The 12912-nt window shown below is 36.4% G+C and overlaps 1 protein-coding gene across 1 annotated transcript; it reads right to left on the reverse strand.

The window, feature by feature from the left end:
- Window positions 1–3069: 3069 nt before the first annotated feature.
- On the reverse strand, window positions 3070–11834 carry LOC107672294 (traB domain-containing protein). Its single transcript, XM_016465430.1, has 10 exons — window positions 11465–11834; window positions 10755–10804; window positions 10168–10225; window positions 7741–7907; window positions 6125–6265; window positions 5869–5979; window positions 5492–5631; window positions 4487–4659; window positions 3831–3927; window positions 3070–3745 (listed from the first exon to the last, which is right to left on the reverse strand). The coding sequence occupies exons 2-10, from the start codon at window positions 10776–10778 to the stop codon at window positions 3574–3576; spliced, it is 1083 nt and encodes a 360-aa protein (XP_016320916.1). The 5' UTR covers window positions 10779–10804; window positions 11465–11834; the 3' UTR covers window positions 3070–3573.
- Between the last annotated feature and the right edge of the window lie 1078 nt (window positions 11835–12912).

Here is a 12912-nt window from a genome sequence, read left to right on the forward strand (position 1 = left end):
TTTACTGTTCTCTGACACACTGACATGCAGGCAAAACAAATATTTATATTTTTAGTGTTCAACAGTTAAAATTATTTTTATTTGACATTTTCATGATTTAATTATTAGTTTTTTATCAACTCACAAACCCACTACAATTCTTACATTAAGCCTAAACTGGGTAAACCTTGTGTAATGTTTAATGGATTTTAAGAAGTTGATTTCAAACAATGGACTATATTTTCTTTCTCTTTACTTTTTTATAATCAATATGGTACATTTAGTGGTAAGTTTAAAACAAGTTAGATGAAATGTAATCTAAAAAGTAGTCAGAATACCGTACCTAAAATGAGTAACCTAGATTCCCTTACTAACTACAATTTTCATCATGTAATCTGTAGTCAGTAACAGAGTATAATTTGTAAGTAATCTACCTAGTACTGTATGTGTGTGTGTGTGTATATACATGTACACTCTATAAAGCACTTACTGTACAAGCTCAAGAGCTGAAGATACGAAAGACAAATATAACATGTTGGAAAATTTATTTAAGAATGTAAGATATATGAGATATATTTGAGCATTAACTATTTGGCTTCATTAAAATGAAAAAAAAAAAAGATAGCACTAACAAAAGAAGTGGGACCATTTATTCCCCTTTCCACAGTTAACAATGGTTAGAAAAAAAATGAAATTGGAGCAGTAAAGCTGAAGGATGTACAAAGAGATGTATCAAATACCTTTGACCATGGCATTTCTCACCCAAAAAGTGCAGCAGATCTAGATGATCAAAAAGTAAAACTGCATGAAGTTAACAGGAAGACAGTTTTAGTTTTCAGGAAGACAGCGACATTCAAAACAAATGTTACAGCAGGAGAACTAGACTACTGGGTCAGTGGATCAGTCGTCCCCTTTCCACAGTTAACAATGGTTAGAAAAAAAATGAAATTGGAGCAGTAAAGCTGAAGGATGTACAAAGAGATGTATCAAATACCTTTGACCATGGCATTTCTCACCCAAAAAGTGCAGCAGATCTAGATGATCAAAAAGTAAAACTGCATGAAGTTAACAGGAAGACAGTTTTAGTTTTCAGGAAGACAGCGACATTCAAAACAAATGTTACAGCAGGAGAACTAGACTACTGGGTCAGTGGATCAGTCAATTTTTTAAAAATACATTGTATTAAATGAATCAGTTAGTCAACCAGTTTAATTAGTTTGCAACCACCTTGCACCATATTTACGGTAACATTTAAACGCAGGGACCAGTGTGTTATGCAAATAGAAATACTCATTACCAGGGCACTGACAAATATCTCAGAATGCTAATATATATTTAAAATCATTACAATGTTGTAAAAACTTAATGTTACAGCAGGAGAACTAGACTACTGGGTCAGTGGATCAGTCGATTTTTTAAAAATACATTGTATTAAATTAATCAGTTAGTCAACCAGTTTAATTAGTTTGCAACCACCTTGCACCATATTTACGATAACATTTAAACGCAGGGACCGGTGTGTTATGCAAATAGAAATACTCATTACCAGGGCACTGACAAATATCTCAGAATGCTAATATATATTTAAAATCATTACAATGTTGTAAAAACTTCAATTAAATAATCCCAACAAACCATCTACACAAGAAATCATGCAGATACATCCATATAGTCATTTCCTTCTCCAGCATACCTGTAAATGCACATGGCATGCATGCAAAGCTTTAGTCACATCTTAATTTGAGCCCACTATAGTTCAAAACTATAGAGCAATTTCCATTCAGCATCTAAACATTTAAAAGAACAACAGATGGCATTAGCATTCCCCACCACACTCAAGTGTCATGTGCTTCAAATGTGCCTGTGACCTAGACGCCACATTTAAAATAGATTTTCAGTCACCCTATAAGACACAGTTGTATAAAGCTACATGGAAAAACAAAGTCAACATGTGAACCAGCAATTCCAGTTGTATAAGACTTTACATTTACATTTATTCATTTGGCAGACAAATTAATAAATGTAAATGTAAGCACACAAACAGCAGAAACACCTTTCCTACATCCATCCATATAAAGCATGATTCCCAAATTGTGCCCTGATGGCCCATGCTAGTGATGTCTTTTCTGTTATAAGCATTTTCTTGTCAGCTTTACTTTTTTTAATGGTTCTCTACACTTACTCTTGGTTTCTTGCATTTGGTTATTCTACACTTATAATTTCAAGTCATTTTGATGTTTTCGTGTGACTCATGACTTTTGAGTTAGTGGTGAATTATTATGAAGAATGTCATGATGAACGTATATAAAAAAAAAGTAATATTTCATTCTACATGTTAGAGTAATATCATACTGTAAGCATTAACATTAAGTTGTTTCCAATTTAGTGAAATTAACCTTTAGGCAACTCCACTTCTATGAACAGTAGCAAAAGACCGTAATGAAAATACTTAAATTCGGGGGAACAGCAGTTTGTTTCTTAAAAATTGATTGGATCTCTCATCTTACAACAAAATATTGCATAAACACAATGCAGCTTGTCTAATTACATAATTCTCTAATTTCTAGAAACCATTACATTCCATTAGCAAGAACAAAATTATGAAACTGTGTGAGTAAAACAGTGGACTCCAGATTTAATAGTACCATTTATTATGACCATATGGAGTGAGAGCAAAACACCCTGACCCGTCTCTGTTCCTTTTAGCCCTTTCCGGGTCATGTAGTAGGAGGCACTTAATAGGTAGCCTGGGCAAAATTTATGTTGGGCTTATCAGGTAACTTGAAAAACCAAGCAACCATGCTTCCCCACATAGACTGAAGATTACTGGATGTGACTTGAAGCTCTTAAACACCGTGCGGGGTTGTTTCAGTTTCACTCATTTTAAGCCTTTTTGTCAGAAACATACAAATTCAATCAATGAAACCACAAATACTTTGGTCATAATCATTTTCCCAATGTGCATTACATGCATTTATCAAGTCATACTTTCAATAAAATCTAGAGTTATGCTTTTCTTCACAAATGGTCCTATTGCGCAATTCAGGTTTTAAAAAATAATTCCGGGATACTGTTCCATTAATAAAATAAAATGGCTTTACCAATCATTCTTAATGAACTACAGATTACGGTAGGTCGCAGATTAACAGTACTGGACTGCTGAAACAGTACCACCTGCTGGGAAACAAAATGCAACAACCACTTGCAGGAGTCAACCAACAGAATAAATCACAGCAAAAAAAAAACCCAAAAAACTTCAGTTCAAGTTGAATGATAACGTGGGAAATCCTGCTGCAGCTAATTTCCTCGTAGGTCATACTTTAAGAATGTGGAAAAGGGGAAAGAAAGCACGGTCCGATTTCTTTGGCAGTACAGCTCTGCGTCCACAAGTACACAGAGCAGATGGACAGAGATTTGAGGAGGTAGAGAGCTAGTCAAAAGCTTCCACCCCATTGTTTATTTCATATGGGATGGAGAGGATGTTTGCCTCTAATCTTCCCCTTTACCCAACCACCATCCTGTAGTTAAGGCTATTGGTGTTCAGTGTGACATCCTGATCTCACTGCTGAAAAGTCTGCGCCAATAAAAGAAGGGTCAAACGGAAGGTTTTTGTATATTTTCAAGCAACGATTGGACTGTCGGAAAGGAGAGTAACGCCCTCCCCACGCCCTTGCTGGCACGGAAGCAGGCATAACCCAGAAGCCCCCACATTGCTCCCTTCAACACGTTGCGTACTACCCAGGCAAAGCGAGATGGTGGAGCCACGCTAAGAGAAAAAGAAAAAGATCTTTGTCATGATACTTTACTGTACTATTAGATACCAAAGTACATGCAACTGTGTCAGTACGTACCTCATGATCTCATGAATATTTAGCTCTTTATCCCAGTTCCTCTCAATTCCAGGAACATGACCCATCCCGACCACTCCAACCACCACAGCAGGCACTTCTGAGGGGGGAGAAAAAAAGAGCATATGAATGAGAGGTTTCATGTAACAACAAGTAACATGACTCCAAATATGTTTCTTGCTTGAATGAAGCACTGGCAGTTTTATTTTAGCATTATTTATATACTATTATCCTATATATTTATTATTTTGAATTAGCCTTTATTTTATTATTTTAGTTTGCATTTTAATTTTAGTAATAAGCTTTTGTATAATTTACTCATCCTTATATCTTTCCAAACATGTATGACTTACTTTCTTCTGTGGAACTTAAAAGATGATATGGTGGTAACCAAACATGGACAAAAATACAATGGAAGTCAATAGGAACCGAAACGGTTTGGTTACCAACATTCTTCGAAAAAAAATAGAGAAGAATGCAAGAAAAACAGTCATACAGGTTTGGAAAGACACGAGGGTGAGTAAATGACAGAATTTTAATTTTTGGGTGAACTATCCTTTTAACAATAACAACACTAAGTATATCAGAATATGTATTTTTAAATTCAAGATATTTTTCTAAATCAAATTAGCATAATTAGCACGGCATGCAGTACTCACTCTCAGCATTAGGAGGCGCCTCCACACAGCTTGCTGCTTGTCTAAGTGTGTGTGTGAGGTAGATGTCTCGTTCTGCCACAATAGTGCGGTGGAGGGCTGGAAACTCGCCGATCATCTCTGACATGGTCTGCTCCAGAAGATCCTTTTGTTTGCACTTCTCTACATCCTCCTTGCTGATAAGAACAAAAACACATATCAAAATCAGATTCATGTAAATTTCAACCAAACATGCCAGGCTATATTTCACCCACAATAAGAAAAAGTTTTGCTTAAACAAAATGAAGCCAAAATTTAGGACCATTATTTTAACATCAGTAATTAATTGTCATTAAAATAACGGTCCTAAGTCAAGGCTTCATTAAGCTTGTTGGAATTTCGTGCTTAATTTAAGCATGAAACGTCCCCCCCCCCCCCATTCTCATTAATGTAATGCAAAAAAAAAGAAAAACATTATCATTAGAGTAAGGCTTTATCTAAAGAACTGTATATAATATATCATTTAATTTATGTATTTATACACCAATTTGCTGCACTGCCTTAATGCAGATTAAAAAAATACTAACAATAAAAATATGAAGGTTGTCAATCAGTTCAATTACTTTTTATATTTCTTTAATATTGAATTAACAATAAATGCGTCTAAATTAAATCACAAATAATTGTATATCAATTTGTGCTGAAAAAAGCCCTCAAATAAATTCAAGATTTACCTGTGGCACAAGAAATCAGAGCCTTTAGAACTTTTATATATATATTATGTCAACTTATTATTTGGTTTATTTCTTATAATTGAAGATAAGCTTATTGCTTCCAGCCCACAGCAATCCATTTTGCAAAACTTTTTTTTTATGTACGCATGCAGACCTGCATCTTTGGCTGTCGTGTCTTGGTGTTTTTCCTTGTATCGTTTTTAAGACACCATATGAAGTTCTAGATTCTAAGAGACTTCTTAATGTCAAGGAGTGATCAATGTGCATATAAAGACTAAGAGGTGTAGACTTGTACCTGATGGGGTCAGAGAGGAAGCACAGGCCCCAGGCCAGACGAGCCTTCTGCCACAGGCTGAGAGCAGCTATTGCACGCTTAAAGGTTACTGGAATGGGCCGATCCCCAAGATGAAATTTACAGAAGGGCACTTTTCCTGCCTGCATTGGGTAGAACAGAAGGAAATGCATATTTTGTTTATGCAGATCAGTCTTTGTTGTGACATGCACTGCGGTGTCCACAGGTTTCATGTTTCAGGTTTCGTGACTATGTGCATTTATTGTTCTCTGATAATTGGTGACATCTGCTAGGAGTCAGAAACGAGTGCATGAGTTACAGTGCATGTCAGGACCATGAGGACTGCGTAAGTGAGCGAGAGCATGTGCATTCACACTGACCTCCTTAAAGGCTTCTCTAAACTCTCCTCCAGGGGCCATGCCCAGCTGTTCTGTAATGTGAGCCGAGACTTTGAGCAGCAAGATCTGCATGAGGCCAGACATCACTCCATTCTGACATGAAAAATGCGGGGGAAAAAACAACAAAACAGTGAGTAGAAATGAGGTTAGACTAGTTACATGTCGATAAATGAATGCAGAGGAATGTGTTTGACAATTTAATAACTATGTCAGCACAGTCTTGGGTTTTGTGGCTGACCTGTTTAATGGCTTGCTGGACCTTCTCCAAGTTAATGTCTTTAGCCTCTTTTAGCAGCGTTTTCTCATCCATCTTAAGCATGGATACTCTGTACTGGCATAGCTCCACCACCACCACATCTGGCTGGACCGCTCGGATCGTCTAAAAACAAAAAGCATCAAATCAAAACAGCATTTAATAAATCAGTAGAACTTAGAAGCGTGCGATATCATGATTTTTGATCGTGGATGATTAAAATGTCTCCATGATCTGCTTCTGAAGAAATATCGAAGTATCGCGCTACAGCGCACATTCTATTAGTTGCAGTTCTGGCGCCTCAGTCTCAATATACTGTACAATGCAACATACATTCACATTAACTGTTAACTCAGTGGTAGAGTTACACTCACGGAATACTGCACTTATTCGCAATCACAAAACTACATTATTTGTATGTGTTTTAAAGCCTTGCGGTTAAACCATTAATTCGCCGGCTGTTCTGACACCTGAAGCGCGCATACACTAAAAAGCCTGTCAAGCAATGCCTGATTACTGGACTAAGTTATCTTTGGTGTCTGATTGCACTAATACTGTCAAAAGCACACAAGGTTTACATATAAACAGTTGGTTATGTCTAAAGTGAAAGTACACAGTTGAGAGATAAACTGATGCATGCCTGAACAGATGGGTGCAGGTCTTAAAGCCACCGCAGCCTAATAGTAAAAAACATGCTGCCGCTTGTAATTAAAGGGATAGTTCACCCAAAAGTTCTGTTGTTATTTACTCACTCTCATGTTGCCCCAAACCTTTATTAATTTCTTTCTTGTGCTGAACACAAATGAAGATATTTTGAAGAATGTGGGTAACCAAACAGTTGCTGGTCCCCAATGACTTTGATAGTAGGAAAAAAATACTATGGAAGTCACTGGGGACCAGCAGCTGTTTGGTTACCCACATCTTCAAATTAACTTTTATGTTCAACAGAAGAAAGAAACTTATTCAGGTTTAAAACAACTTGAGTGAATAAATGACAGAATTATTTTCTTTTTTTTGGTGAACTATCCCTTTAATGTTAATAAAACACCAAAACACAAAGAGAAAAATCACTCACTGCTCTTGACTGAAGAACTTTAATACAGTTGCTTTAATAAGAATCAATGTATAATTCATACAGTGAAGTGTATATAGTGTTTTATTTTTACATTTGTTCATTCAATTTCATGAATGCTACTGCTAAAAACACCTGAAAAATAAAGCACTCACTGTTTGTTTTATTTGTATATTATGTGCATTTGTAATGTGCATCTTTGTTCTTTTTTTTTTTAATAACAAAGATAAAATAACAAAGATTTTTTATCTTCACCCACTTTGGCCTAAATATCTGTCATTATTTTATATTTTGTTACCTTGTAAGGCTTTGTTTTTAAAATAGGGAAATTAGTTTGGTTGTACTGCTCAGACAACTTGCAAAATTGTATAACCAACATGACAAAGAATCATGATAAAATTGTGAATCGTGATTTTCCTGAAAAAAATTTGTGATATTATATTTTTGCCATATCGCCCACTCAACTTATAAGTAGTTTTACATTCAAACATTGGTTGTTAGTCCATAAAAAGAGAAAGCCAGTTCTTACAGTGGAAACATCCTTCTTGCTGCTGTCGCTGAAGTGGGCAGTGCCAACCAGGTACACAATACTGCCCTCAGGTGTGGTGAGACGCGTCACAGTGTCCGGCAGATCAGGCTCCGTCTGCCGCCGCTGGGTACGCACTTGCCACAATACTTCCACTGCCTCAGAGTCCGCTAAATAGACAAAAACATTTTCATACCAAGATCACAACAAATATTATTTATCTCAAGAACATAAGAGGTGGAGCAAGAACACTTATTATTATATAGGCTATACTTTAAGGACACAGTAGAGGCATAGCTACCAGAAAATGTTAGAGAACTAGTTTCAGCACTGAAAATCAGAAACGGAAATGGAAAATGAGTTGTAGACAAAACTATGTAAATATTCTTCTTTCCATATGAAATCAAAATCAAAAGAAAACCTTGCATGTAAACCAGACAACAATGGAAAGATCGGTCATGTGATCTACTTTTCAAGCAGTACTGGAGCACAAACATAGGAAGGATGAGCTTTAGAAAGTAGATGGTTTGAACTTTTGTGGTGGTGTGACATTTGGTTGAAATAGTTAAAGGGGTCATATGATGCTGCTAAAAAGGAACATTACTTTGTGCATTTGGTGTAATGAAATGTGTTTATGCGGTTTAAGGTTAAAAAAACATTATTTTCCACATACTGTACCCTACTCTTTACGTTGACTTAAGATGTAATCAACTGTGTTTACGTGAATACTCGTCAAAACGGACAATTCGACATCATTTTGTGTGTAATTCTTCGTTCATGCGACGCGAAAGAGTACTCGCACGCTGTGAGACGAGCTTTCTGTGTGTATGCTTCAGTGTCTGCGCTCAGAAAACCGGACCAAATTGAGATCTCTCTTGCGTCATCAGATTTATCTATATGTCTGCTCTTCTCTTACTCCCATTCACATATCGCGTTTTTGGCGCGCTCAAGTTCGTTATTTCAAATAAAGACGCGCGGCAGGCGTGCTCATAATGGAAGCGACGCGCTCATTTTTTCCAGGCGCGTCCGCGCCGCATCGAGATAAAAACATTTCAATTTTTTCAAAAAGAGTTTTAGTTCGTTATCGTCTCGTTATCGTCTGTGAAAAAAAAGTTGTTGACGAAAATTATGACAAATTATTTGTCAACGAAATTAACACTGTCCGCATATACATAAAACCATGTCTGCATTTATGATCGGAGAAACGACAAACAACAAGCGCTACTCTACACTGCTCAACACTCGCATTTGAATCATCAGTGGCAAATCCTTTAAATATGAAAACATACTTACAGTCTGTGAGTCAGAACAGCCGGCATTGTAGGCTACTCTCCCAGGGTCAGGAAACAGTCCTCCATAAAATGCGTTGCACACAAACGAATATTTGGTTTGAACTGTTCTGGAACAGCGTTGTAAATACAACTTAACCACTGAATTCTAGTTGTGTCCTCTTTTGGAAGGCCAAACAAAGTAGTTTCGCTTTCACAACGAAACACAGTGTCTCCACGACATGGCGGCAGCGGCAACAACAATACTACAGCGAGAATCAAAGTTACACCTTCTTTCTTTGCGTGAACATTTGGGCGGCGTTATGCAAATCTTCCCACACAGTGACGTAGACATGTGGGGGCGTGTTTAAATGAGGCGTTTTAGGAGGGCGTGGACGAAACCCAAAGAATATCTCTTTGGGTTTGAGACTTTAGTCTTTGCAGCTTTAGGGATCTTATCTATTCACTAACAGCTTGTAACACTCCAAAGAGAAAGGAAAACTTGAAATCGCATCATATGACCACTTTAAAATTAGCTACATTTTCTAAAACTAAACTAGTTAGTTTAACAACTAAATGTGCTATATCAGTAAAATAAAAAATAACAAATTTAACTGGGAAAATAGAAACTAAAATAAGACTTCAAAACTAACTAAAATAAAAAATGGCCACAAATTAATTTTGGTTTTCGATACATGGCATATTATAACATTTGAAATCTTTACAACCCTCCTGCATTAAAAATTAAAATGCCACTGGAAAGGAATAATACTAGACTGTGCTAAGAAATTTAATATTATAAAATAATTTTAATTATACCAGTCAGCACAAAGTTGTCAGCACTAAAATACAACAACTAAAAACAAAATAAAATGAAATTAGAAAACTGAAAAATCTAAATCTAAGAATGATAAAGTGAAAACTAACAATAACTGTAAATATAAATTTAAATTATAAATAAATAAATAAACATACATACATTCAAAAACTCTAATAACCCTACACTGGACAAGGAGTTTTTTTTTAATAATACAGTATAACATCTCTGTTGATAAGATTAATATTGAGGTCTACACAGCACCATTTCTTACAAAATCATATGAAAGAAAACTTGGATTCACGTTGATTTTTTATTTTTTACTTTAAATCAGAGATTACTCACAGAGTCCGAGAGGAAATGGAGGTTGTGCATCATCTTCTGCTGGGCCAACTGAGTCATCCTACAAACAAAAATTATGCATTATAATCTACATATTTCATTGCATGAACATTCTGAAAACGTACTGTACACAAAACAGGTACGAACAAGCTTGGCATTCACTTTGAGGAACTGCCATTTCATTTTCCAGGTCAAGCGAGTGATTTCATAAGCAGTTGTGAAGCTTCAGTAAAAAAAGAATGCTGAGCATATTTCCTCATGTGGGAAATGCCCACCTAAACAAACAAAAGATGATTATCCAATACTTTCAGTACCCACAAGAAGGCACTAAAGAGACTACACGTACATTAAACCATAATGAAAGTGAATAAAAAGCACAGGAAACTTGATCACTGTCATGAGTTTTCCTTTTACAAACCACAGATTTCCATTTAGCGGCATGTGTTCATGGCTTGAATCAAACCCTCCCTAATAATTACAGATAAACCACTATCGTCATGCAAATAAATTAGTTTCTAAATATATTTAGTACATTTCTCACCCTGCCAAATAAGACAAAAGACAAAACATACAAGTTCTTAATTCTATACCTCGGAGTTGCTGTCCTGTTCCATTGTCCACCGTTCAGTAAAACATCAACCTGGAATAAAAGATCATATGTGTCAGATGCAAAAACAACCCACATAATATGACTCCACAAAATGGTATTAAGACATTCAACAGATTTGAACAACTTTGGAAGGCTGTGTACAGGCCTGATGGAAAGAAATGCCTCAACACTAAACCAGACACTGTTTAATTAAAGGATTTCTAACTTTTCTGACTTGTGTAGTTGGGTTGGTTGAGTAAAGTGAGTCATGAGGGTTGATTATCAGCCTGCCATCTTGCCTTGTGCAACTAGACCACGTATACTTTGCAAACTACTGAGATTCCAGCACAACAGGATTAGTTTGCTTTGCTGAGGGTATAGATATTTTAAGTTGCACAACAAAGCGTTTTTATGTTGACCATGTAACAGATCTAATCCTACAGATGTCAGACATTAATTAAAGGTGGCAACCTGATTTCATCAGACCACCAGGTTAGCACACCAAACTCAATTCAGACAGTTTACCGTTTCTAGCTTATAAATGGTGTTGTAAACAGTTTAATTTAATAGCAAAGCCGCTGATCTCGTGCGCATTTTAAAATCAAGTTATCAGTCCTGACAGAATGCAAAACTAAACCACAAATTCTGATGGACTAGCAGCAATCTCAGCCACCACTTCGAAAAAGCAGCAAATATAAAAATAACTCTTACATTTGACTTGGCAGAGAGCTTATCCACTCTTCACACGAAAGTAACGAATCGGATCGGACTGTCAGTTGTAGTGCGGGATGGTTCTTGACAAGGTAGTTCGGCCACAGGCTAACTGCGCACACATACACGCAGCTGTTAGCTGATGCTATGCTAATATAAGCTAAGCCCCTTTAAAACTTTAAAGAACTAACCAACAATACGTTATTTATTTATTTGACGCGCCGTGACGTCTATATTTAATTTTATTATAGAGATTTAAACAATCCTAAAACTAGCACATTGACTAGTTTGTTTGCTAGCCTCGGCAAAAATGAAATGATTAAAATTAGGGCTACAGTCAGCAGCTTGCATGAAGTGACTCTGTAGCGCCGGTGTCCGGCCCTTATTGCAATGCTTTCTGGGTAATGTAGTATATAGGATGCTGATAGGATGATAGAGACTGAGGCCGTCGTGTTTGGAAAAAGGTCGGGTTAATACTTAATCTTAATCTATCTATCTATATATATATATACAGTATATATACAGGGCTTAAAGTTCTCCGGCACCGTGCCGGAGCAGCGTTTGGCTGCGGAAAAAAATAATCCTACATTAAAAAAAAACTTGTTGATATCACTTTGGAGTCCATGAGTTCGCCTACCAATGGTGTGAGAGGAGCACAGCCTTTTCACTCTCAACCAAACTAACATTACCAGCCAATCAGAATAGTTTGCTCTTATAAACACGAGACGCGCATCGCAGCCCTGATGAATGGAGCGCGACAAAAAACTGCGAGGCGCAATGGTCAAAGATGTCCATATAGCGCATAGGCCCATTTACATAGAAAAACTAATTAAAATGCAGCAGAGCTTTGTAAACAGCTCAGACTCAGAGTAATCATGTCATCTCCATAAGAACGATATGGTTGCCAGAACAGATTTACCGGGATTTTTTGAAAAGGTCCTGTTCACACATGATCTCTATCTCTTAATGGTAACTTACCGGTAATTTACCAGTAAAGACTGTATGTGTGACTCTTCCTCTGCATTTGCTGTGAATTTTAATTGCTTAACGTTCATCTGGGAAAACAGTGTGCTTTATCTCACTAGATTTGTAACGTAAATAATTTAAACCTTTGCCAATACAGGAGAATACATCAACCTATTTCTAAATATGCCATTTATTGTACATCGCGATTTCAAAATAAAAATTTCTGAGTTTGCATGTGGCCAAATATTAAAATTAAATGGATTTAAACGTCGTTTAATCACGCTGTAAAGTGAAACAATCTCGTGAGCCAAGTGTATTGTCACACCCCTAGTGTCGATAAGCGGTGATATAGTTTGTAATTTTCCAAGTGTATGATATAGCTTTCATTCTTCAGTTCAATCATGTATTCATGAAAAAAAATCAGTTTGAATAATGCAAAATCCCCCCCAGGATTTTTTTTTTTGCTTTAACCCCTGTATATA

The sequence above is a fragment of the Sinocyclocheilus anshuiensis genome, unplaced genomic scaffold, assembly GCF_001515605.1.
Source record: "Sinocyclocheilus anshuiensis isolate Anshui unplaced genomic scaffold, SAMN03320099.WGS_v1.1 scaffold997, whole genome shotgun sequence".
Taxonomy (NCBI): domain Eukaryota; kingdom Metazoa; phylum Chordata; class Actinopteri; order Cypriniformes; family Cyprinidae; genus Sinocyclocheilus; species Sinocyclocheilus anshuiensis.

What these genes read in the sequence shown, in the direction of transcription:
- LOC107672294 (XM_016465430.1), bottom strand. Translation starts at nt 10,778, where the DNA reads ATGGAACAGGACAGCAACTCCGAG. An exon ending in AACAGGACAGCAACTCCGAG is followed by an intron (nt 10,226 to 10,754) that starts GTATAGAATTAA and finishes TTTTGTTTGTAG; the next exon opens with GATGACTCAGTTGGCCCAGC. An exon ending in GGCGCCTCCTAATGCTGAGA is followed by an intron (nt 3,928 to 4,486) that starts GTGAGTACTGCA and finishes CTCCCCCCTCAG; the next exon opens with AAGTGCCTGCTGTGGTGGTT.